This window comes from Sprattus sprattus, assembly GCF_963457725.1.
Source record: "Sprattus sprattus genome assembly, chromosome: 18".
NCBI classification, from domain to species: domain Eukaryota; kingdom Metazoa; phylum Chordata; class Actinopteri; order Clupeiformes; family Clupeidae; genus Sprattus; species Sprattus sprattus.
Genome location: NC_137916.1, coordinates 18,538,195 through 18,561,104, shown reverse-complemented (window position 1 = coordinate 18,561,104; position 22,910 = coordinate 18,538,195). Strand labels below are relative to the sequence as shown.

The following is a 22,910-nucleotide window of genomic DNA, read 5'->3' as shown; positions in this document are numbered from 1 at the left end:
GGGTGTATCTCTAACTCTGTGTGCTAAATTTCACTGGGTTTCACACAAATAACAATAAAGAGGACCCTCAGTACTGAACTGCTTTAAATGCGCTCCAGGGACTTTTAAAAGCAAATAGCTGCAGTCAAAAAAACAGGCATGTTTCATTACCATAATAGAAATATGTTTGTATAACATGAATGTATTGCGTTTATGTTTGTTACATGGTTCGTTTTTGTTTGTTTAATGTCAAGCTAAAAAAAAACTGAATAAATATTGATTCAAGGAACATGATTTACTTTGGATAAAAGTAGTGCTAGCTACTGCGCATGCTCCGTACTCCCAGATCCAGGAAACTAAAATGTAGCGGGAAAGAGTGCACTAGGCTTGTGACAGTAGTCGCCTGCCTCAATCATCTCTTTCACTCTTTTCTCATGCAGCAGATCATCTTCTGTGATTTTAACGTAAACTTGTTGCATAATGTTACTTTAACAACAAACCGGTCACTATGGAGAATATGAGCCACAGCTGCCCCCTCCTGTAGCATAACCATAGGAGTGATAACTATAGATCATACATGGAGTGATTAATTATATCAAAGATAAAAAAAAACATCTCAAAATAGAGCTTAATAAATAGCTCTATTCCCTATATGTGCACACCTCTTTATATTACGTTGTCAGTTTAAACACACTTGTATCCTATGTCTTAATAATGTTACCGAGATGCAGTGGTAACTCCAGATGTGCTGATAACCACTAATCTTTGACTACTGTGTTTCATTTTTCTTTCAGCGACGTTTATGTGACAGTGCTGACTTTGTGACTCCAAGGAGAGTTGTAGATACTACAAACTACATCACCATTATGTATGCAGCCAACATTCTCTATAGTCATTTAAATAGCTCAAGTAGCATAATATACTAGTATAGTATAGTATGTGTATAGCGGGCTTAAAACCCACGTATACAGATCTCATTAATCTCAAAGCAGTCAGCTACATCCAGCTACCAGTTCAGTTACTTTTAAATGTGAGTTACTGTATGTAAATGCAAGCTCATCTGACTTTTTCCCTCCAGAATGACACCATATATACCAGACGAGCATCTGTCATTAAGTCCTTGTGCACCTAACTGAATGAAGAGCATGAGAAACCTGTACAAGAGTACATGGTGAGTTAGAAAATGCTGCAAGTTTTCAAATCCAATACATACTATGATTGTTTCTCATCTGCTCATTTTGGGGATAAAGACGTATTATTGGGTATGCATGTTTATTAAAGTATATATTAGAATGTATAGATTTCAATTTTATTTCATTCCACTTCATTTATTCATAAATACATTTAGGGGTTTTTCCAAAGCGCATGTTTTCATCCATTTTGTCTTGCCTCCAGTCTCTTGTTGCGCTGTATCATTCACTCTCAAATTGTAGTTCTTGTTATTATGCCCTCTACAATTATTTGGCACCCTTAGTGAATGTGACCAAAACAGGCTATGACAAAATATGTCTTTGCTGTTTATCCTCTTGGTTTTCTGCTCAAAATATTCACAAAAATCTTATCTTTTAATTGAAGTAAAATGATTGAAAGAAATCGTTTTTTTGACATTACATAAAATATTTTTCTCCAAAACATGGGTGCCTCAATTATTGGCACCCCTAAAAAATCTTGGAATTAAAATCTAACTGAAATATATTACCAGTCATGTTTTACATTTTTAAGTTCACCTGTTTGACTAGGAACTATTATAAATATGAGGTGACACAGGCCAAATACCCTTGGTCATTCATCAAGATGGGAAAGACAAAAGAACACAGTGTCGAAGTGCAACAAAAAGTTGTTGAGCTGCTGAAACCCGGATAAAGGGATATAAGAAAATATCTAAACAGTTGGAAATACACATTTCCACAATCAGGGCAGTTGTTCAGAAAAGTAAAGCGACAGGAGATGTATGGAATCAGCCTGGAAGAGGACCTGTCTGTAAATTGACCCCACGCACCATGAGGAGGATGGTTCGACTGGCAAAAAAATCTCCAAGGATCACAGCTGGAGAATTGCAGAGGTTAGTTGAGTCCTGGGGTCAAAAAGTCTCCAGAACTACCATCAGACTACATCACCACAAGTTGTTTTGGAGGGTTGCCAGAATAAAGCCTCTGCTGTCAATCAACAACAAACTAAAGTGCCTACAGTTTGCCAAATGTAAGTCAGACTTTTATTAAAGAGTTTTATGTTCAGATGAGACCAAAATAAAGCTTTTTGGCAACAAACATCAAAGGTGGGTTTGGCGTCAACAGAAAGATAGCCATACAGAAAAGCACCTCATACCCACTGTAAAGTATGGTGGCGGATCCTTGTTGTTGTGGACTCCATCAAATACTAGCAGATATTAAATGAAAACCTAACAGCCCCCTCTAGGAAGCTAAAAATGGGCCGTGGTTGAACCTTTCAGCAGGACAATGATCCAAAGCACACCTAAAAATCAACACAAAAATGGTTCACCGACAGCAGACTAAAAAGGTTTTGCCATGGCCATCACAGTCCCCCGACCTAAACCCCAAAGAAAATATGTGGGAAAAGCTGAAGCCGAACCTACAAGTGTACCTCAGAATCTGAAGGATCTGGAGATATACTGTATGTAGGAATGGTCTCAGATCCCGTGCTATGTGTTCACCAACCTCATCACGCATTATAGGAGAAGACTCAGAGCTGTTATCTTGGCAAAGGGGGGCTGCTAAAAACATTCAATTAAGGGGTGGCAATAATTGTGGCACACCTGTTTTCGAGAATAATATTTATTTAATGTCAACATTTTTTTTAATTATTATTTATTTTTATATATAATTTTACTTCTATGAACAGGTAGGATTTTTGTGAATATTTTGAGCGAAGGAGGCTAAACAGCAAAGACATATTTTTTCATAGCCTGTTTTGGTCACATTCACTAAGAGTGCCAATAATTGTGGAGGGCACTGTATGCCTTTTGTTGAACTTGGTCCCATGATACAGACACTGAGGCCAACAGAATCATAGAGCAAACTATGATGGGGGTGTATGTCATGCAGAAGGAACGGGAACAGCCTGAGGATGACCCAGATGACATTTGTGACCTAATTGAAGGCGTTGAGGTCTTAAGTGGTTTGTATTCATATTGAACCTGAGATACCAGTGGTTGAATGGTCCCTGGGTATATTCTTAATTATTTAAGCAGTCCATACAGCACAGGATAAACGCCCTGTTTTGAAAAGTGGGTGTACGCAATGCTACCTGTGATACCCTGCCCTGGACTACACCACTGTGAAATACCTATACTTGGACTGAAATGCACGCTTTCAGAAGATCTGTCCAAATCTGGATGGGCAACGACTGTCAACCAAGTGGCATTTTTTGACACACAGGCAATTTCCATGACTGTTCAGACAAGAACAGACCTTGTTTGAAACTTAAGCATTTTTTTAAAGTCGCCAAGACTTTAAGAGTACATTAATTAATACAATTGATTCCATCATGACGGACGGACGTCTGTCCAATTTCGGATGTTCGACAAAGGGGAGGACATTTGCATGCGAGTAACAGCGACAATAAGGTTGTTCTGCACTTTCTATCTTTTCGCCGTGCTATGACCTGATATCTTTGGGGAATGACTGGTAAGGAAAGTTCCTTTGTTTCTTGGCCGTTTTTTTCTCCTCTTTGTCTCTCATCTCCTCACACCTCTCTTTGCGTTTGGACGGTAAGCCTGGGTGCAGACCAAATGAAAATCTGTATGTGTAAACTTGATTATATGTGCGTTGTGTATATAATAACAGGCAATGCATTATTGTGACAACATTATGTAAAAGTACACCAACTTGAATATTCTCAAACTAACTCATTTTATGCCAGGTGTGTGAACTGACGTACTCAGAGCTGTCTACTTGTAGTCGGATCACCAAAGACGCAATGACAGCCTATTAGACAGTTCGAGCTTTCTGAATTGTGGCGTGCAATATGTCAGAATGTTGAACTCCTTCAGCTAAGCGTCATCCGTGATGTTTGTGATATTACATTTCTTCGTTTAACACAAGCCTGCGTAGTTCCCACAGAACAGCAGATGGAGGCTTTGCGTTTTTATCATAGGCATTGTGTATGTTTTCTAAGAGCTCCGACAGTTAACAATATACTTAATATGCACATCAGAACTGGAACATTTTAAAATCCCGACCAGGATTGTGGACAGTTCGTCTACAAATGGCAATGCATACTGAGAAAATGAGCGTTTTCTGGTTTATAGCCCGGATGCAGTGCTCTCCTTGGTCGTCTGAATATGTTAAGCGGTTTTTCCTTCAAAGCTTTGCTTTGCTTGTACCGCAGATGGTTCAATTAGTTATGGCGCTCTCTCCGTCATCAAACAACATTTCAGATCAGCTCACCATCCTATCCTGTTCTAACACGTCATCCTGTGGCAAGATACTTACCATCTTTATACAGACACTTAAGTTGGTTGGCTTGTTGCAATGGTGTAGTAAAGACAAATAAAGATGGTGTCTGAAATATAAGCAGAATTTAACAGTTTTAGTCATTTCTAATTAGTCCAAAAGCACGATATATGAATCGAACGTTCTGGTTTCGAAGGACAACAGTGTGCCATTATCTAGTTGTCGCAGCAGTGGTTCCACCCTAGACATGTCGCTCATTTGATAACCAAAGGCTTAAGTGATGCCCATGCAAAAACAGTCTGCTACGACTTTTTATATTCGTGGCTAATAATTGCGGTGACCACTGATAAATCAAATCATTTTTTAATTTGCTTAAATGCATGTCTATGATTCCCTGCGTATAGCTAATCAGTGATATGATATGCCTCAAGAAACCCTGCATTTCATTTCAAAGACGCATTAAACTCACGTTTGTCCTACGTTTTAAAATGTAAATAGGATTCATATGGATGACAGCATTTTCATGAGTGTCCTCAAGTGACATACGTCCTGATTTAATGTAGAGACTTCAAAAACACCGCAATATTGTACAGTGTTGGGTTTTTGTGGTTGTGCTTTAGAGATTGCATACATAATAAAATATTCTGCATCTTGTTCGTGTCTTGCTTTTGTCAGTATTTGCGACACTAGGGCTTGCATGCATTATGTGTGTATTCCAACTGTTGGCCTGATATCAAGTTGGCATGTAGCCCAGTGAGAGGTGGGTCTTGAGTGTGTGGTGGTTCCACAAAGTCATTCGACATGGTCTATAAAAAGGACGAATTGTCGCCACCTCACTGGACTTTGTAGATCGTTCTCAGAAAAGAAACAGCATGAGTCTTACTGCCAAAGACAAGTCCACTGTCAAGGCCTTTTGGGCCAAGATCGCCGGTAAGGCTGACGAGGTCGGGGGCAATGGCCTGTCCAGGTAATTCCTTGTTTCCGATTTTTAAAGACACGTGTAATGTATGTGTGCGCTATTCGTTTTCCTAACCAATATTTGTCCGGACAGGCTGCTGGTGGTCTACCCTCAGACCAAGACTTACTTCTCCCACTGGAGTGACATCACTCCTGGCTCTGCCCCTGTGATGAAGCATGGCAAGACTGTCATGGGTGGCGTTGCCACGGCCGTCGGTGTGATCGATGACCTTACTGGAGGACTGCTTACACTCAGTGAATTGCATGCTTTCACTCTGCGTATTGATCCAGCCAACTTCAAGGTAAAACGGATTATATGTTATATATAAAGGGTGAAAGATGTACTTGTCCAATGCAGTTCGCTTCAGCTAAGTTAGCCTGAAAATATTCAGGAACTAAAACAATATAGGACCATGAAAATACCTTTACATTTCTAAAATCTGCATGATTTAAAATTAAGTTATTAAAACTCTACCAGATAATGTCTGGAATCGCTTAATTTATTTATATATGCTGGTTTATTATAGTATTTTTCTGAAATGTTCATGATATGAAAATATATGTTGTGATTTGGGTATAATGTATTGCGCCTCTGGCAGTAACAATAACATCTCAACTTTCGATTCTTTTTTTTCTACCAGCTCCTGGCTCACTGCCTGCTCGTGGAGTTGGCCATCATGTTCCCCACTGAGTTTACCCCAGAAGTCCATGTGTCCATGGACAAGTTCTTCGCTGCTTTGGGGTTGGCCTTGGCCGAGAAATACCGATAAATCGGTTGCCCAGCCCATGAACAGATGTCTAAACTGTCTGTTGAAATAATAAAATGAATGATAGCATCTTGTGGTTTTGTCTTTACTTTGCATTCATTAAAGCCAACTTCATGCAGGCTTAGAACTTCACCGTAAGGGTATAGAAGCACATTTTCTGTAAAAACTATTTTTCATTGTATGAATTATTTTAGGGTAATGTCTTGTCGGTTCACACTTGTATTTGGAAGATCAGAAGCTCTCACACAACATGCTACACAATGGTTGTGCAGGCCCTGTTTATTTCTAAACTAGACTATTGCAACGCAATTTGGCCTGCCTGCATTTTCAGTGAGACCATGGCAAACTATTTCGAATTTGGTCTTTGATCAGCCGATGAGGGCACATGTAACTCCTCTGCTGGTCATCCTTTACTGGCTCCCTGTGGCTGTAAGAATTGAATCCCTCGTTCTCAGTTTCCACTGGATCGGCGTTTATTTAAAAGGGACGGTGTACATTGATAAACATTTCCATAAAAATGTAAATGCACCGGAATTAGATAGTTTTCATCCGTTGTCCCTTGGCATTGTAATTAGTCGCCTTGATTTGTTTAATGCATAGTTTCTAAATGCAATCATAGTTTTAAAATTATTTTATTATAATTATATAGAATTATTATTTATTTCAATATTATTACATATTTCTATATTATTATTATTATTATTATAAGTAGTAGTATGTTATTATAATAATAATTATTTTATCTATAATAATTATTATAATAACATCATTACTACTTATATAATAATTATTATTATAAGCATAATAACTGCTGGTTTTCTTTCAATTGATTTGTGAGAAAATATTACTATTATTATTATTATTAATAATAATAATAATAATAATAATAATTAGTAATAGCCATACGATTTGCTGTTTTTCGTAAGATTGTTTATTGATCTAAATTGCTATTGTTTTCCTGTTTTCATTTGAATATTACTACTATACTGAAAATTACTATTGTTTTACTATTTTCATTTGAATATTTTCTGAGTCACTTTGGACAAAAGCCTCTTCTAAATAGGCTACCTTAACTATATGTATAAGTAAAACTATAAGTACAGAGGATTGTTTTATTAGCAGGGAGGCATTGTCGACAAGGTATGACCTTGGTTATTTGTAATTAATTAACACTGTAAAACGCTGTATAAACCAGTTCTAATAAAATATAAGCTGTCTATCTTTGTATGTATTCATTCTTCTGTCAGGCGTAAATTGTTCACAAAAATATAATTATTTTATCTACATGTTTTATTCAATGGCTAAGGGATTGAAATTACCCAAAAAATCTTTGGAACACTGATGTTTTACAAAGTTCGAGAGAATCGCTGGCTAGATCCCTGCGAGGCATTTCAGGACCCTGGCCAGTTCCCTCGCCAAGTAGACTGCTTCTCCTCGCTCGGAACTTATTGAGATGAAGTCGAGAAACCTTCTTTGTGCAGATACATAAACTTGACAAAACTGATCAAAACTGTTTTTCAGACTATGGAACACTAACCGCACAAGTCAAATCGTCGCAAAAGAAGTTCCAGTAGCACTGTTGTTATTTATGTTATTTCGTTAAAAGAGTTTTTGAATTATTGTGATTAGACTTTCTTTCTAAATAAGTTGTCAATTATTCAATTTCAAAAAGTTGTAGATTTGTTGTAATTCTATAACTGACCGAAAACTGTTTAAAATGGGTTTTGACGCTGTTTATCTCTAATCTCTAAACAGGTGTCTTCACTCTTTAAGTAGGCTATGTGTTGTGTTTTCCCATGATGACTCAACAAAATAATCAGAGTCAACAACTTGAAATCCTTTGCCGACACTTTTATTTGATTAACGTAGTGTAAACGTTTTTGAAGACACAGAAAGCATTGGATGGTGGTCTGCTTTCGTCTGAGGTGTAGTCTCTAGTGGTACTGTCTGCCGAGGGAGGAGACGACGACAGCCAGGAACTTCTGAAAGGCGGCCTGGACATCGGCGGTGAACGCAGCTCCCATTTGTGCGGCAACAACAATAGTCAGGCAGTCGGCCAACAGCTAGGAGAGGACAGAGACATCATTATGATTATTATATGATCTTTGTGTAGTTAACGAACAAACCTGGCTTGCCAAGCTTAATAATAACTGATATGTCTGGTTTATATGGAACATCAATTTCAAATGACACGCAGCAACGAACGTACCCTGAAGTTATCGGGATCCACGTGCAGTTTCTCGGAGTGCAGCACGCTGAGCTCCGCATATGTGCCTTTGATGTCGTCCATGTTCTTCACGGCTCTGTCCAGTCCGTGCAGCACCACTTTGCCGTGATTGGCGACCATTGGGTTCCCCATAATGGCTGCGGCATTGTACAAGTTTCCGAAGTTGCCAAAGTACCGCTGCGTCCATGGGTACACGACAAGACACCTGGTGGGAAAAATGAATGTGGTTGGAATGTAATTAAAAACGTCTCTAATGAAGATATCAGATTATTTAAACAGACGCGCTCCAGTGGTACTGAAACAACAAGCAAAACTAAATGACAGGACCGGACCTGGCAAGGGATTTGGGGCCCACGACATCGTAGTCCATCTTAGAAAAGATGTCCAGAATGGTGCTGCGTTCGAAATCAGTCCAATCAACCATGTCGACGAGTATTACGACTTTAGCAGGATCTAGAAGCGAGAATAACCAGACCTGTGTGTGAGACGTGCGTTGCAAGTCTTTTAAATACGTCAGATTACCCCTCCCAACTGCAAACGATTGGGTGTTATGTGTGTGGGCTGGTTTTTGGCATGTACCGCAGATGTCGCATTGATATGAACTGCTTCCGAATATGCACAGAACATAAGCTTAGAACGGGTGTATTGTCTGATTAAACAACCAAAGCCTATCAGCAATAGAAATATTGCAGAATTCTACTACACTTTGGAGTGAAATAATACTGACACGGCATTCATTTCACGCAGCCCATCTCACACATAGCTTATGCTTCATCAAGTAGAACATATTTAATGTTAAGCAACAATTACCAGTCACATCTAGAATGCACCTAATAAAGCAATAATGTCTGTGCGGTAGGCTACTGTACCTGGTACTGATAACCTACTGTATAGATAAGCGATGTTTTTCTGGCTAGGCCTACATAATGGTCGCGGCTCTGTTATCACAATATTTTTAATTACTAAATTAAATTTGATGTTGAAACTAAAAAATGTCTTGACCTTGAATCAGAAATGAACAGACGCTGATCAAATCCTTTCAATTTCAATTAACCGACTGCAGTGGCCATAGGAAGAAGTTTTCCATTAGAAACATAACTGTCTTGCAGTTCACATAATTCGAAGGGTTAAATCAGAAATTCATAGTCTCATCACTAAAGTTAAAATTCAGAGAAGAACTGTCCTTCTCGGCGAATATTTCGTCAGTTGGCAGGACTGACTGGTAACCTACAATCGTTGGATGGCGGGGAGGTAATTTTCGCCTAGTGTCTTTCACATTCCAAACATAGTCTTTTAAATTACAGATCCTTTGTTCTGTTTGTCACTGGTAGCCCTGCACTTTCAAAACGTGATACACTGAGAAATGCACCTCAGTGTGGCATGAACAGTTGGTGCTGCAGTTAAGGTGATCTTCTGGCGCCTCCTACTGTTCATTCATGGTACAGGAGAAGAAAAAACAGATCAACGCACTGCCCAACCAATCGACAGCAGATGGCGCTCAATCTCTTGAAACATTGAATAATTCACTCGGATTCCACTTTGTGGTCGTCTTTTGTGTTTGTGGGAAAAAATGTCAATACTTTCCCACTCTCTTCGAAAGTGCTTTTTGTATAAGAGATGGAAGCAATCATTTTTAATTAGATTAAACTATAGATTTGGCAGTAGGCTGCAGTGTTTTTCTTACCGTAGCTTAAACCCTGCTTTCAGTAGGCCTTATAGACGGTGAGGAAGGACTGCTCAGGATGGGTTAAAAGCAGAGGACACATTTCACCAGCGACCTCTTCGGCATGCATGTGTGTCCCGTGTCACCGCCCAATGCAAAGGTGCCTTGTTGTGTGTCGTGCTGTGTGACAACAAAAAACGACGTTGAACTAATGGAAAGATGAAAACAGAATAGGCACTTTGGATCATGGAATTCAATGTTATGATTCATCTACTGTTTAAACCCGTTGATTCGTAAGACAGAAATAAACAAATTAATTGTCATTTAATCTGTGTTCCTCTGAAATGACCTGCAAAACAAGCAACATTTCTAGTGGATAACTTTTACCACCAGGTGGCGGTTGGACTTCAAGTCTAACAGCTGCCTGAACAGGCAGGCCTCAAACTGGCAAGTGCTGTAATAAGGCTAAGAAACAACTGCTTCATGCAACAACAACTGCTTCAAGAAGTTGCACAACTGCTTCATTAAAGCATAAATGCTACTTGGATACAAACGGGCACTATGCAATTTGCTTCCCCCAATTACAGAACACGTAGGCCTACTTGTGATGACAACTTGTGAACATCGTAGATATCTAAGCATGGGCATTTCGGAAGAGTGCTTCTCAGAGGCCAGTTAGTGAACTACACTTGAGAGACTGGGGGGAAGCAAATAGCATAGTGCCCGTTTGCATCTCAGTAGCATTTAAAGCCCCATTACGTGAGAATTGGTATGTTGTGTTACTGAGCTCCTCCAACAGTTGCGGAGTGTAGATAGCTTTAAATCCACTGTCCTGAATACAATTGCCTTTTGAGACCCCCTCATAGACAGTGTACACATGTTTTTGTTGACAAGCTGATATTGAATATGGAACTGGCAAAGACAAAGGCAGATGTGAAATAAGCATGTCGATTGACAAGATTAATATCACAAGATTTTACACAAATATGACTGCATAGTTTTATTTATTGTGTCATCGGAGATGAGCGCTAACATGACCAAAGACCAAAAAAAAATAATGACATTTTAATTTAGCTGAAATACTGCTTATGAAATGTCAGACCATATACATTGTTTTCAAAGTGTTTGAATGTGAAGTATGTGTACTCTAATAAAAGTGGTTGGCGACGTGCTTAATATACATTGGACAGCGTCATTTGTTACAATCTTGCTGAAGGAGGTTTTCAAGGTTGCAAACTTACCAGGCCTGGTGTGAGATGGATGAAGACTGATCAAACTTTCTGAGACAGTACTGAGGTTGATGACTTGACAGACATGACACCAATAAGGCCTAAGCCGATGTTGAATTCCTACATGAATAACATTGGCAGGGATGATGAAAACTAGCCCACAACTTTCCTAACAGCCCTGTACCCCAAAGTTTCATAGTGTAATATCAGGAACACCAGTCAGTGTACCACTAATATTATTTTGAAGCTGTTATTTTAAGTTGAAATTGTTGCAAAATTGTTGTAATTCATAGTTTTACTCAGTACACAATTGTATTACATGTTATATGATATTTTACTTTATCTTCATTCATCACAGTTTAGCTATTGAAAAACAGTCCGATGATTTTGAATATAAACCTGAAATGCATAATTTAGTCACACACAGAAGACATTGCTTACACACACACACACACACAGTTGAACCCGACCAAGGTTAAAGCAGCACCGCCTGATAAAGCATGATACACCATCATCTCCCGAATTGAACGGGTGACATAAACATTAATAAAATAAAATAATCAAATAAATGATATTGTCATCTCACCTCCTGTCTAGCTGATATTTCTGCCTATGCTTTTAAAAAAAACACACCATGGCAGATTGCCCAGGTCTTCTACTCGGGATCCCAATGTATTCGTGCAAATGAATCAAAGCACGTACTATAACAATATGAATATGTCCACAGCAAGCACTTAGAAAACAATAGTAGACAAATAAAACAGGCTATTACAGTATTTCTCTGTTCCTAAAACACATTTTTTCAAAGCATGCCTCGGTTTCTCTTAGCTCTAAACACAAATCCCAAAACCACTCACACAAAATGCAGAACCCTTTATATCTCTTGCAAAATGACACTTTGGTTTCAAAACACTATTATATCACCTCAAAAGGGCATTTTGTTTTCAAACAACAAACACAGACCATTATTTGAGTAGACATTCTAAGCATTGATCGAACACTGATGTGCTCAATGGAAAACACTACTATGAAATGGGAAAACACTAGTATGAAGGCCTTATCAGGAGTATTATGCCTTTTCATCTCCAGTGTTACTGTACGCTTTCTTCTGTTGTAAAATATTGTAACTGTATAATGTTTTAACTCAAAAATGAAAGAAAAATGTAAAATAATAAAAGGACAAAAAAACTAGACTGCATCCTGTTCTTGCTCAAGACAATATCGACAATTGTTGTGTTGTGAAACATCTGAAAATACAGTTTGATTTGAACATTTGATTGGATTACAATACAGTACAGTAATGTTTCTGTGCTGATAGGATGTAATCAGTTGTGGAAACGTATATGACTTACTTGCACATAGTCATATCATACTGTAATTGTTTGACTCTATCAGAGTTTCTGTCAAAAGGCACCCTGTACACCTGCTTCATTCTCGAGATGTTCTGCCTTAGAACATGGTCCACTGTGGCTAGGCTCTTTGTATTGATGTTTAGGAATATGTCTTGGTCATCAATGGTTGCACTTTGTATTTGTTTGCGTATACTGTAATTTTACAAATACAGTACAATGTAAAATATTCTACAGATACAAATACAAGAATACTATGCTCCTGATACAGTAAGGCATTCAAACTAGTGTTTTACTGTCATAGTAGTGTTTCTTACCCATTCTCTCTTCTGAATGTCCGGAGAATCGGTGCAACTGAGAAGCGGCTTATGTTTGGTTGAACCCTCTGGCCAGCCTGGCCAGCCTCCTGCATGGTCAAACCCATGTTGACCACATGGTTGAACACATTGGCCTGAATCTCATCAGAGATACAGTAATGGCTCTCCGTCTTGCTCTTCCTCTTCATCATTTTCCTCCTCCTCCTCCTCCTCCTCTTACTCTCACTCCTCTGCCCCTCTGATCACCACTCACTTCAATGTTGCCATACATTGTTCTCCAAAATAGGAGCTAAAGTTTTGATTTCAAATTGCACAACAGCTTTGGAAATGGAAGTTTTGTCATTTGATTAGCAGTGTTTTCTGTTTGAACACAAGGAGGTTTTGGCATTGATGAAGCATGCAAAGTAGAGAGGATGGTGTTTAGTGTTTTGAAGAAAATGTGGTTAACAATTGAAAACTGTGTCTAAAGCAGAGAATTGTGTGTTGTGGTTTGAAGAAAGTGCGGTTAACAATTGAAATCTGTGTTTAAAGCAGAGAATTGTGCTTAAAGTTTAGCAGAATTGGTTTAGGGAGTTGGCACTTGGGTTTAGTGTTCAGAGAAACCGAGGCATGTTTTGAAAAAATGTGTTTTAGGAACAGAGAAATACTGTAAGTAGGCAATCTAAACCAGGATCCACAGCATTTTAACACAGCATCCAACTCTGCTACACCCAGATGTGGACTGCCCAACTGTCCGTTCTGGAAAATTCCAGACAGGAAAAGTCCACATTGGTCGTTGGACAGCTGTAGCCTAGACTCCATTCTGTCCATAGACGGTAGATTCCGCCCTCAAGTGCCACTTCAATACTATAGTTAGTTAATGTTGCCTCAGAGTGACTGTTCTTGATAGGTGCAGCAGCCAAAAACCCGTGGTCTGGTATGGAGCTGTTCCCTCTCACGCAGGTGCAAAACGTACGTGCTGATTGGCCGTTGGTTGTAGATTTTTCGATGTGTTCACATGCAACTGTTTGGTCAAGACAAAGGCGATTTGATGCAACGCTTTTTCTTTGATGTGGGTTTGGAGTGTCTCTGGCTTATAATTGTTTTCTAGTACGTTTCCATATGAATTTCTGAAACTCAAGTGTAATATGGTCTAGTGTAGTATAGGGCTACAGACAATACACATTTAAATTATAGAATTTAAATTCAAACTGCCTAGTTATTGTGACAGAGGACAGCACTGGATATGTGGCATTGAATTTAAAGTTGACATCACCACAACAACAAGCTGTGTTTCTGCAATTTGGTTGTTGTTGCCCGTTTTTGGGACAAAAAGTCCGGGGCGATTTTCCTATTGCAGTCCTCCTCTGGTTCCACTACCCTGTAGGGGAGAGTGGGGTAAGTTGTGCGAGTTTTTACTTAAAGTGACTTTACAGTTTTTCACTATTGTTAAGAAGTAAAAAGCGAAAATTCGGCACAATCTGCACAACCTTCACGTCATGTATCAATCGCTCGCCCCAAGTGGGAAATACTTAAGACTCCCTTATCTGCATTAGACTCTGATTTTCCTTGTGAACACACTGATGTCAATTACACATCACATTGTTGTCAAAACACTGTACACAAAGTTCTGTTGTTGCACACATTTCTCAAGTAAAATCTCAAAGCATCAACCTGCAAGACACAAATAGTCAAATCTCTAAACTTTCAGGTCTTTTGACCAATTTGCAGTGAGGACTGCACCATAAAAGTGTCTTGGGCTCTCAGGACAGGTGTACTCTGGGCGAGGACAGTGGCACTCTGGACAGGGGCGCTCAGGACGGGGGCGCTCAGGACAGGGGCGCTCAGGACAGGGGCGCTCAGGACTGGGGCGCTCAGGACGAGGACAAGGTTGCATGGGGCGCTCAGGACTGGGGCTCTCAGGACAGGGGCGCATGGGGCGCTCAGGGCAGCGGCGCATGGGGCGCTCATGGCAGGGGCGCATGGGGCGCTCATGGCAGGGGCGCATGGGGCGCTCAGGGCAGCGGCGCATGGGGCGCTCATGGCAGGGGCGCATGGGGCGCTCAGGGCAGCGGCGCATGGGGCGCTCAGGGCAGGGGCGCATGGGGCGCTCAGGGCAGCGGCGCATGGGGCGCTCAGGGCAGGGGCTCTCAGGACAGGGGCGCATGGGGCGCTCATGGCAGGGGCGCATGGGGCGCTCAGGGCAGGGGCTCTCAGGACAGGGGCGCATGGGGCGCTCAGGGCAGGGGCTCTCAGGACAGGGGCGCATGGGGCGCTCAGGACAGGGGCGCTCAGGACAGGGGGAGCCCGGCTTACAGGAGGGGAAGGAAGACGATGCCGTGGTGGGTGTGGTGAGGGCCTATAACTGAAGGGGAATGGAAATGACCAAGGCGGGGAGTGTGTACTCTCTTCAGTCATGTACTGCTGGAGAAGTCTGCCCTGAATCTTGACTGCGTCAAGTATCTGCTGTTGGATAGCGTTTGGATCATCGGGAACTGGGGCTGCCAGAGAGTCACGACGGGACGCCGGCTGTAGTAGTCTGTTCTGACCTCTAACTTCTTCCAGCATCTGCTGAAGGAGCGCAGTTGAAGAATCGGGAACTGGGGCTGTCGGAGAGTCATGAGGGTGCTGGGGCTCCCTCAGAAGGGAGAGGTGAGGAAGGTCGCCTTCTCTTCGGCGCAGGCAGTATGGCGGTGGAGGACTGGACGCCATCGATCATCAGGGGCTCCGGCTCAAAGGACCATGAAAAGGAGGAGTGGAGGAGGTGCAGGTTGGCTGGCTTGAGACCGATGGGGGTGGTGGATGAGACACAGTCCAGTCAATGTGTTACAATTCAGGGTTTTATTTAGGACTGTAGGATGGGTAGGTGTGTGTGGAAGGCAGGTGAAGAAAGGTGTGTGGAGGGAAGGTGTGTGGAGGGAAGTAAGTAAGTAAGTAATGTGGAAAGGATGTGTTTGTGGTCAGGACTGAAGGTGTATGTCAGGAAGGAAGGTGTGTGTGTGTGTGTGTGTGTGTGTGTGTGTGTAAGGCAGGTAGGTAGGAAGTTGTGTGCGGGGAGGGAAGGTAGGAGGGTGTGTGGAGGGAAGGTGTGTGGTTTCTAGGAGAGGAAGGGAAGGATATACAAATCAGATACAACTACATGGAACAAACAATGTGCCACATCAAACTGTTAAACAAGGTCAACAAATCAGGGCTAACAAACAATGCTAGGGGCACATTTTACACAACTAAAACAATGTCAGTCCATGAAAATAATAAATAAACTTACAGTCGTGGCCAAAAGTTTTGAGAATGACACAAATATGCATTTTCACAAAGTTTGCTGCTTCAGTGTGTTTAGATATTTTTGTCAGATGTTACTATGGAAGGCTGAAGTATAATTAAATATGTTTAATAAGTGTCACTGGCTTTTATTGGCAATTACATGAAGTTAATGCAAAAAGTCAATATGTGCAGTTTTGACCCTTCTTTTTCAAGACCTCTGCAATCCGCCCTGGCATGCTGTCAATTAACTTCTGGGCCACATCCTGACTGATGGCGGCCCATTCTTGCATAATCAATGCTTGGAGTTTGTCAGAAATAGTTTTTTTTTGTTTGTCCACCCGCCTCTTGAGGATTGACCACAAGTTCTCAATGGGATTAAGGTCTGGGGAGTTTCCTGGCCAATGGACCCAAAATATCAATGTTTTGTTCCCCGAGCCACTTAGTTATCACTTTTGCCTTATGGCAAGGTGCTCCATCATGCTGGGAAAGGCATTGTTCATCACCAAACTGTTCCTGGATGGTTGGGAGAAGTGGCTCTCGGAGGGTGCCACATGAGCACATCCTCAGAACAGAGTTGAGTTTAAATGAAAACAAATAAGCATTTCTATTTAAATGAACGCATGTTCAGAACCAAATTAAATTCAAATTAAGACAAAATTGACTGCAATTCTCTTCACAGATCACTGGCACAACTTAACCCAGGCCCTTTGGCACAAATCAGCCCAATCCCACCTTTTTGGAAAAAATGCATCATCCAGCAGTTTTGAGTTACAGTTTTTTACGATTGCTAAAACACATTTCTTGAAACAGTCACCCATTTTCTCAAAACTGTAAACTCAAAACCTCATCTTCAAGCACTATTTACAAAAACTCTGAATCCTCTTGCAAAATGAAACTCTTGCCTCAAAACAGTTTTACCTGTGCTCAAAATCAAACACTGCTCTCAAATCATAAACAAAGTGATCAAAATGATATACACTTTCAAGCAGTCAGTAAACAATACACCAAAAAATAGTTACAGTTTTTTACAATTGCTAAAACACATTCTTGAAACAGTCACTCATTTTCTCTAAACTCTAAACACAAAACCTCATCTTCAAGCACTATTTACAAAACCTCTGTATCCTCTTGCAAAATGAAACTTTCGCCTCAAAACAGTTTTACCTGTGCTCAAAATCAAACACTGCTGTCAAATCATAAACAAAGTGTTCAAAATGATATACACTTTCAAGCAGTCAGTAAACAATACACCAAAAAATAGAAAACACACTGTTCAAAACATATAGTTCTCAGGGAGAAGTTCATTTGCTTTTTTACCTCCAAACTAATTTCATATTTATCTATCATTGACTTTTGATTAATGAAAACATGTTCTCTCATAGTAGCTATACAAATGTATCAGAAATGACTACTTTGCTTTGCTCTAATTTGTGTTGGTTCTTTCTCTTTCTTGTACCCCTATAGTATACCCTGCATCTCACTACTCACAACTCACTCTTGTTCTTTGTTGATATAAACCTGCAACCAGTCAAAATCTATTGAGCAATCAGTACTGTAACTGTACCAAATAGAAAGCACAATGTTCAGGGCCATACAACTTGTTTACCTATTCTCCTTATACAGCCTACAATGCACTGTAGGCCTACTACAATATACACTACCACAGTAAAAGGGACACAAATCAAAGGAGTCAACCTGGTGTTTACTTGTCCTCCTCCCCTCACATTGTTTCTTCTATTCATTCTCAGACTTTCTCCTTCCCACCTTCAACAACCTGTTTGCTCCCTAAACTGGCTCATATTGGTTGTGTCACATCATTTGATACAAGTTAAATCCATTTTGAGTGGTTGTGTTCAATCAATGACATGTGTTCTCTATTTGTATTTGATTGTTGCCACTTGTGTTTACCAGTATGGATAACATGTGAATTAGAGTGCAGAATGTGTTTTAAGACTGAGAATGTGTTTAGAGTTTTGCTGAAAAGTCTAAGTGAGACCTGCAAATTGTGTTTTACCATGAGAAATAGTTTAAGGTATTGACAACAGACTACACAATTAGCTTCATGAGTTCAGGCAACTGAGAACTTTGTTCAGCCAGTGGGTTTTAGTGTTTTAGCAATTGTAAAAAAAAACTGTAACACATTGTTCAAAACATATAGTTCTCAAGGAGAAGAACATTTTTAAGCTCAAAACAAATTTCATATTTATCCATCATCTTTTGATGAACGAAAACATGTTCTCTCAAAGTAGCTATACAAATGTATCAGAAATTACAATAACATGGTCTATGACTGTTGCTCTAATGTCATCAGATATTTCCACTCTTTGTCTTCCTATTCCTCCTTTTTGCCCTCCTCCTCTTCGCCCACCTCGCATACGCACTCATCCTCTCACATTGTTTCTTCTATCCATTCTCAGACTTTCTCCTTCCCACCTTCAACAACCTGTTTGCTCTCTAAACTGGCTTATATTGGTTGTGTCACATCATTTGATACAAGTGAAATCAGTTATGAGTGGCTGTGTTTAATCAATGACGTGTGTTCTCTATTTGTATTTTATTTTTGCCACTTGTGTTTACCAGTATGGATGACATGTGCATTAGAGTGCAGAATGTGTTTTGAGACTGAGAATGTGTTTAGAGTTTTGCTGAAAAGTCTAAGTGAGGTCTGCAAATTGTGTTTTACCATGTGAAATAGTTTAAGGTAACAGACTGCACAATTAGCTACATGAGTTCAGGCAACTGATAACTTTGTTCAGCCAATAGGTTTTAGTGCTTTAGAAATCGTAAAAAAACTGTAAAATCATGCTAGCTATATAGACTCATAGTGTAGCTTACCAAAGCACTAAAACATGTGTGAAATGTTTTCAAACTTGTATATAACTGTTCAGACACAACAATCAAAAAACCTTGATCATAAAAATTTTACTTTGGAAGGGAAAAAAAAAGTTTTTTGAACTTAAATGTGCTTATCTCTCATGCAATGAGGCTCTCTTCTTTGCAGGACGAGTAAAATAGCTGACTCTGCCAATATGTGTGGTAATTTGCCAGTATCGTCTGGTTCCCTAGAAACAGGGGGTGGCACAACTTCCCCGCTGGCACAATTCACCCCACTCTCCCCCAGTGGTGGACAGGGGTAGTCACTGGAATTTGATGCGTCATGTTATTTAAAAAAAATATTATATTATAGATGACGTAACTTAATATAATTTTCCGTGAAGGAAAGAGTGGCCATTTTGATCCCAACTATGAGGATCTCGAAATAGGCCATGTAGGCCATTTCCCTTTTGAAAAAGTTGCGTGGACTAAAATAAAAACGTCCAATAAATGTTCATTTAAATGCACAATTAGCTGAGTCTGGAAAGCATGTAGGCCTATGTGTTTTTTATTGAAAAACTTAGAAAAAAACAAGACTCCAAACAAGACTTTTACATGCCAATTTGACTGCTCGAAGAGGATCCGGGGCGGAGATCCCAGATCGTTGTAGGGGGGACAATACACAATACACGGTAAAATTTCAGAGAGTAATTCCTGGGGGGGGGGGGGGGGGGGGGGGCGTCAAAGTTTTGCCATCTTTTTCACCTGCGGATGACCCCGCCTCCTCCCCCCGCGACGAAGTTTTGCCATCTTTTTCACATGCAGGGACATAATAACACAGAGGAACACAAATGTTCGGCAAGGCAAAATCCCCGTCCGATTTTGGAATCCCTGCCGTACGCATTTTTTTAAGTCTCGAAAAGAGAACATCTCCGTGTAGAACACACGCCCCCCCCCCCCCCCGGATCTCCGGGCAAGGCACAGACACATCTGATCACTTTTGTTTGCATTAAAATAGAATCTTCTTTTTAGACGTAATTTGAAATAAGTGATTGAAAAGTGTTCTGATATATTCATCAGGTATAAACGAAAAGTGACACAGTGATTGTGTTTTTGTTTATTTAATATGCATTACACTCTTGTGTCTTGTGTGCTTAGAAAGTATCTCTGTGCATTAATTGGTGCGCACACAAATGCATTTTAGCGGTACTTCTCAGCCATAGCCAGAATCATGTTCGCCAAGAACTTCTCCACAGACACCTGAGCATCAGGGGTGAAGTCTGCTGGGTACAGCATGCCAATGACAACGACGAGGCAGTGAGCGAAGATCTGCAAAAGATAATGACAGCATTTTAATGCAGATGGATGGAACAATATATATATTCAGACAAAGTAATCGCTATTGATAGCTGTGGTGGTTTTTACTTATGTTGCATACCTTGAAGTTGGAGGGATCAATCCGGAGCTTGAAAGCATGCAGTTCGCTGAGAGGACCGAGACCTCCGACAAGATCATCCATCATGCCCACGGCTTGACCGACAGCTCCCATAATGGTCTTTCCATGCTTCTTAACTGGGGCAGAGCCAGGGCTCACATCAGCCCAGTGGGAGAAGTAGGTCTTAGTCTGAGGGTAGACAACAAGCATTCTGGAGAAAATAAAGATCTATTATGAATTTGCAGCAATATAATGCATTTTGTATTTTAAACACTGATGAATAGATATAGCTTATATTAACAACCATCTTAATTGATTTGTTATGCTGAACGAATCATTTCTCGGTTTGCGTTCAGATGCATGTTTTTAAAATGTCAGCTTTTTCTTTAAGCCAGTTATTTACCTGCCAAGGGCTTCTGCTCCGATCTGATCCGCCTCTCCTGAGATCTTACCCCAGAGGGCCTTCACGGCGGCCTTGTCCTTTGCATTGAGACTCATGATTGCGTCTTGTTAATGTTTCTCAGCTTTCAGTTAAGCCTATTCGGAAAAAAAGATCCTGCACGAAAATGAAAACGTTAGGTTGTATTTATACCGGCATATATTGGGCACACCCAAATCCAAAGTGCCTGGACACACCTATTTGTTTTGCGTCACTTTATGTGGCATTCGGCCAATGTATTGCTGCTTTAATTTTCTGATAACAAAATTATACGTTTTGGTTTTTCGATAAGTTTCCAGAGTGTGGTATTCTGTGCAATGTACCAAGCAGTCAATTCTGCACCTAAACATATAAAACAGATATCGTTACACTCATACTCTTCAGCAGATATTGTTTTAGTGAGATTATGTATAACAATAATCACCCTTATTTCCCACCCTTTCTGTATTTCATTTTCAGAATCATGATTATTAGGTATAACCATGCTTTATTCTATAATTTGTATTTATATAGCGCAAAAACAATACAATTATGTCAAGGCACGTTACAGAGGGCCTGAACCCTATATAATTCAGGCTGATCAGCATCTTACTTTAAAACGGTTGGATTTGAAATCGTCTAGTAAATCAATACGTTGTCATGTTTAGATAGACCAATTACAGTGCAATAATGAACATGTTCTCGGTCGTTCTTTGGAGCACTTAAACAATTGGCCAATACATGGTGAATATTTATGTAACAATTAGCCTGCATTGAAAAATGTGTTCAGGTTAGGCCTTTGGCATATGCGATATATATGTAGGGGTGATACAAGTATAAAGTGCTTATGATAGTGGCTTCATATTCATCATGTCCTGTATTAAGGTTCTGATGACAATTAACATTGGAATGTATATGTGTATGACAAAATGTATTGCACACATGAAGGACGTGAGTGTCAGGTTAATTCTTCCTGTATGGGATAATGGGTTATATGGAGCTTTCATTCTGCTTTTGGGTGCTTGCTTTCATGAATTTCTTACTCGTGTGGATAAACATGTTTTTGTTATGTAGGTTCGTGGGTGAAAAAAGCTTATTCATGTTTGATATCTTTCCAAGACAAGGATATTTGGCCCACATCATCCCAACTAGTTTAAGGTCACGTCGGTCAGTTTTCCCCCAACAGAAAACCAATCAAATTCATTTTAGCGTTTGAGGCGGAGTCAGAGATATTATTAAATGCGCACCTCAAACATTCTACCTCACAAGTGTTCTTCGTCTGAGAGCTTAACGCACGAACCTTAAGAAACCCAAAGACGTCAGTATGGTTGACTGGACAGATGCTGAGCGCAGTGCCATTCAGGGCCTGTGGGGAAAGATCAACGTCGATGAGATCGGACCCCAAGCCCTGGCCAGGTAGATTATTTATTCTCTTCTCGTCTCTGCATAATTTGTACTATTTGTTTTCGTTAAAATTGTATAATATTCTCAACGCCTGTATTTTTCTCTTCCCTCAGGCTCCTGATCGTGTCCCCTTGGACTCAGAGACATTTCAGTACCTTTGGTAACCTGTCAAGTTCCGCCGCCATCATGGGTAACGCCAAGGTGGCCCAGCACGGGAAGACCGTGATGGGTGGGCTGGACAGAGCCGTGAAGAACCTGGATGACATCAAGAACGTCTACAGTGCACTGAGTGTGATGCACTCCGAGAAACTGCACGTGGATCCCGATAACTTCAGGGTAAGTCTACATGAAGAATTCTTCAAAACGACTTATTTTGGTATCGGTGACATGTAACTTTACTTCGTTGAATCATCAATTGTTCATTTTGTTTGTTTTCACAGGGCCTGGCTGAATGCATCACCGTGTGTGTGGCCATGAAATTCGGCCCCTCTGTCTTCACCCCCGATGCCCAAGAGGCCTGGCAGAAGTTCCTGTCTGTTGTTGTCTCTGCTCTCGGCAGACAGTACCACTAGATAAACTCCCAACCAGCCGAAGAGCAATTCAACATGAACAGGATTTCACAGCACAGACCATTCGTGTACAAAGGATCTTCTGTCAAGGGAAGTCAATAAAACATTGAAATTAATTTAAAAAGCA

The 22,910-nt window shown here is 40.4% G+C and overlaps 4 protein-coding genes across 4 annotated transcripts; 2 read left to right on the top strand and 2 right to left on the bottom strand.

Annotated features, from left to right (window-relative positions):
- Positions 1–5,263: 5,263 nt before the first annotated feature.
- LOC308379637 (hemoglobin embryonic subunit alpha-like) lies at positions 5,264–6,118 on the top strand (the record flags this gene model as incomplete). Its single annotated transcript, XM_080856855.1, has 3 exons — positions 5,264–5,358; positions 5,443–5,650; positions 5,990–6,118. The coding sequence occupies 3 exons, from the start codon at positions 5,264–5,266 to the stop codon at positions 6,116–6,118; spliced, it is 432 nt and encodes a 143-aa protein (XP_080712981.1).
- A 1,931-nt stretch (positions 6,119–8,049) lies between these two features.
- Positions 8,050–8,766, bottom strand: hbbe1.1 (hemoglobin beta embryonic-1.1; the record flags this gene model as incomplete). The annotated part of the gene is made up of 3 exons (XM_080855756.1): positions 8,050–8,178; positions 8,325–8,547; positions 8,675–8,766. 3 exons carry the CDS (start codon positions 8,764–8,766, stop codon positions 8,050–8,052), a joined length of 444 nt encoding a protein of 147 aa, XP_080711882.1.
- Positions 8,767–20,062: 11,296 nt separating this feature from the next.
- Positions 20,063–20,942, bottom strand: LOC308378839 (hemoglobin subunit alpha-like). The gene is made up of 3 exons (XM_080855842.1): positions 20,796–20,942; positions 20,396–20,603; positions 20,063–20,286 (listed from the first exon to the last, which is right to left on the bottom strand). Exons 1-3 carry the CDS (start codon positions 20,888–20,890, stop codon positions 20,158–20,160), a joined length of 432 nt encoding a protein of 143 aa, XP_080711968.1. The 5' UTR covers positions 20,891–20,942; the 3' UTR covers positions 20,063–20,157.
- A 1,124-nt stretch (positions 20,943–22,066) lies between these two features.
- On the top strand, positions 22,067–22,910 carry hbba1 (hemoglobin, beta adult 1). The gene is made up of 3 exons (XM_080855996.1): positions 22,067–22,226; positions 22,328–22,550; positions 22,655–22,910. Exons 1-3 carry the CDS (start codon positions 22,135–22,137, stop codon positions 22,784–22,786), a joined length of 447 nt encoding a protein of 148 aa, XP_080712122.1. The 5' UTR covers positions 22,067–22,134; the 3' UTR covers positions 22,787–22,910.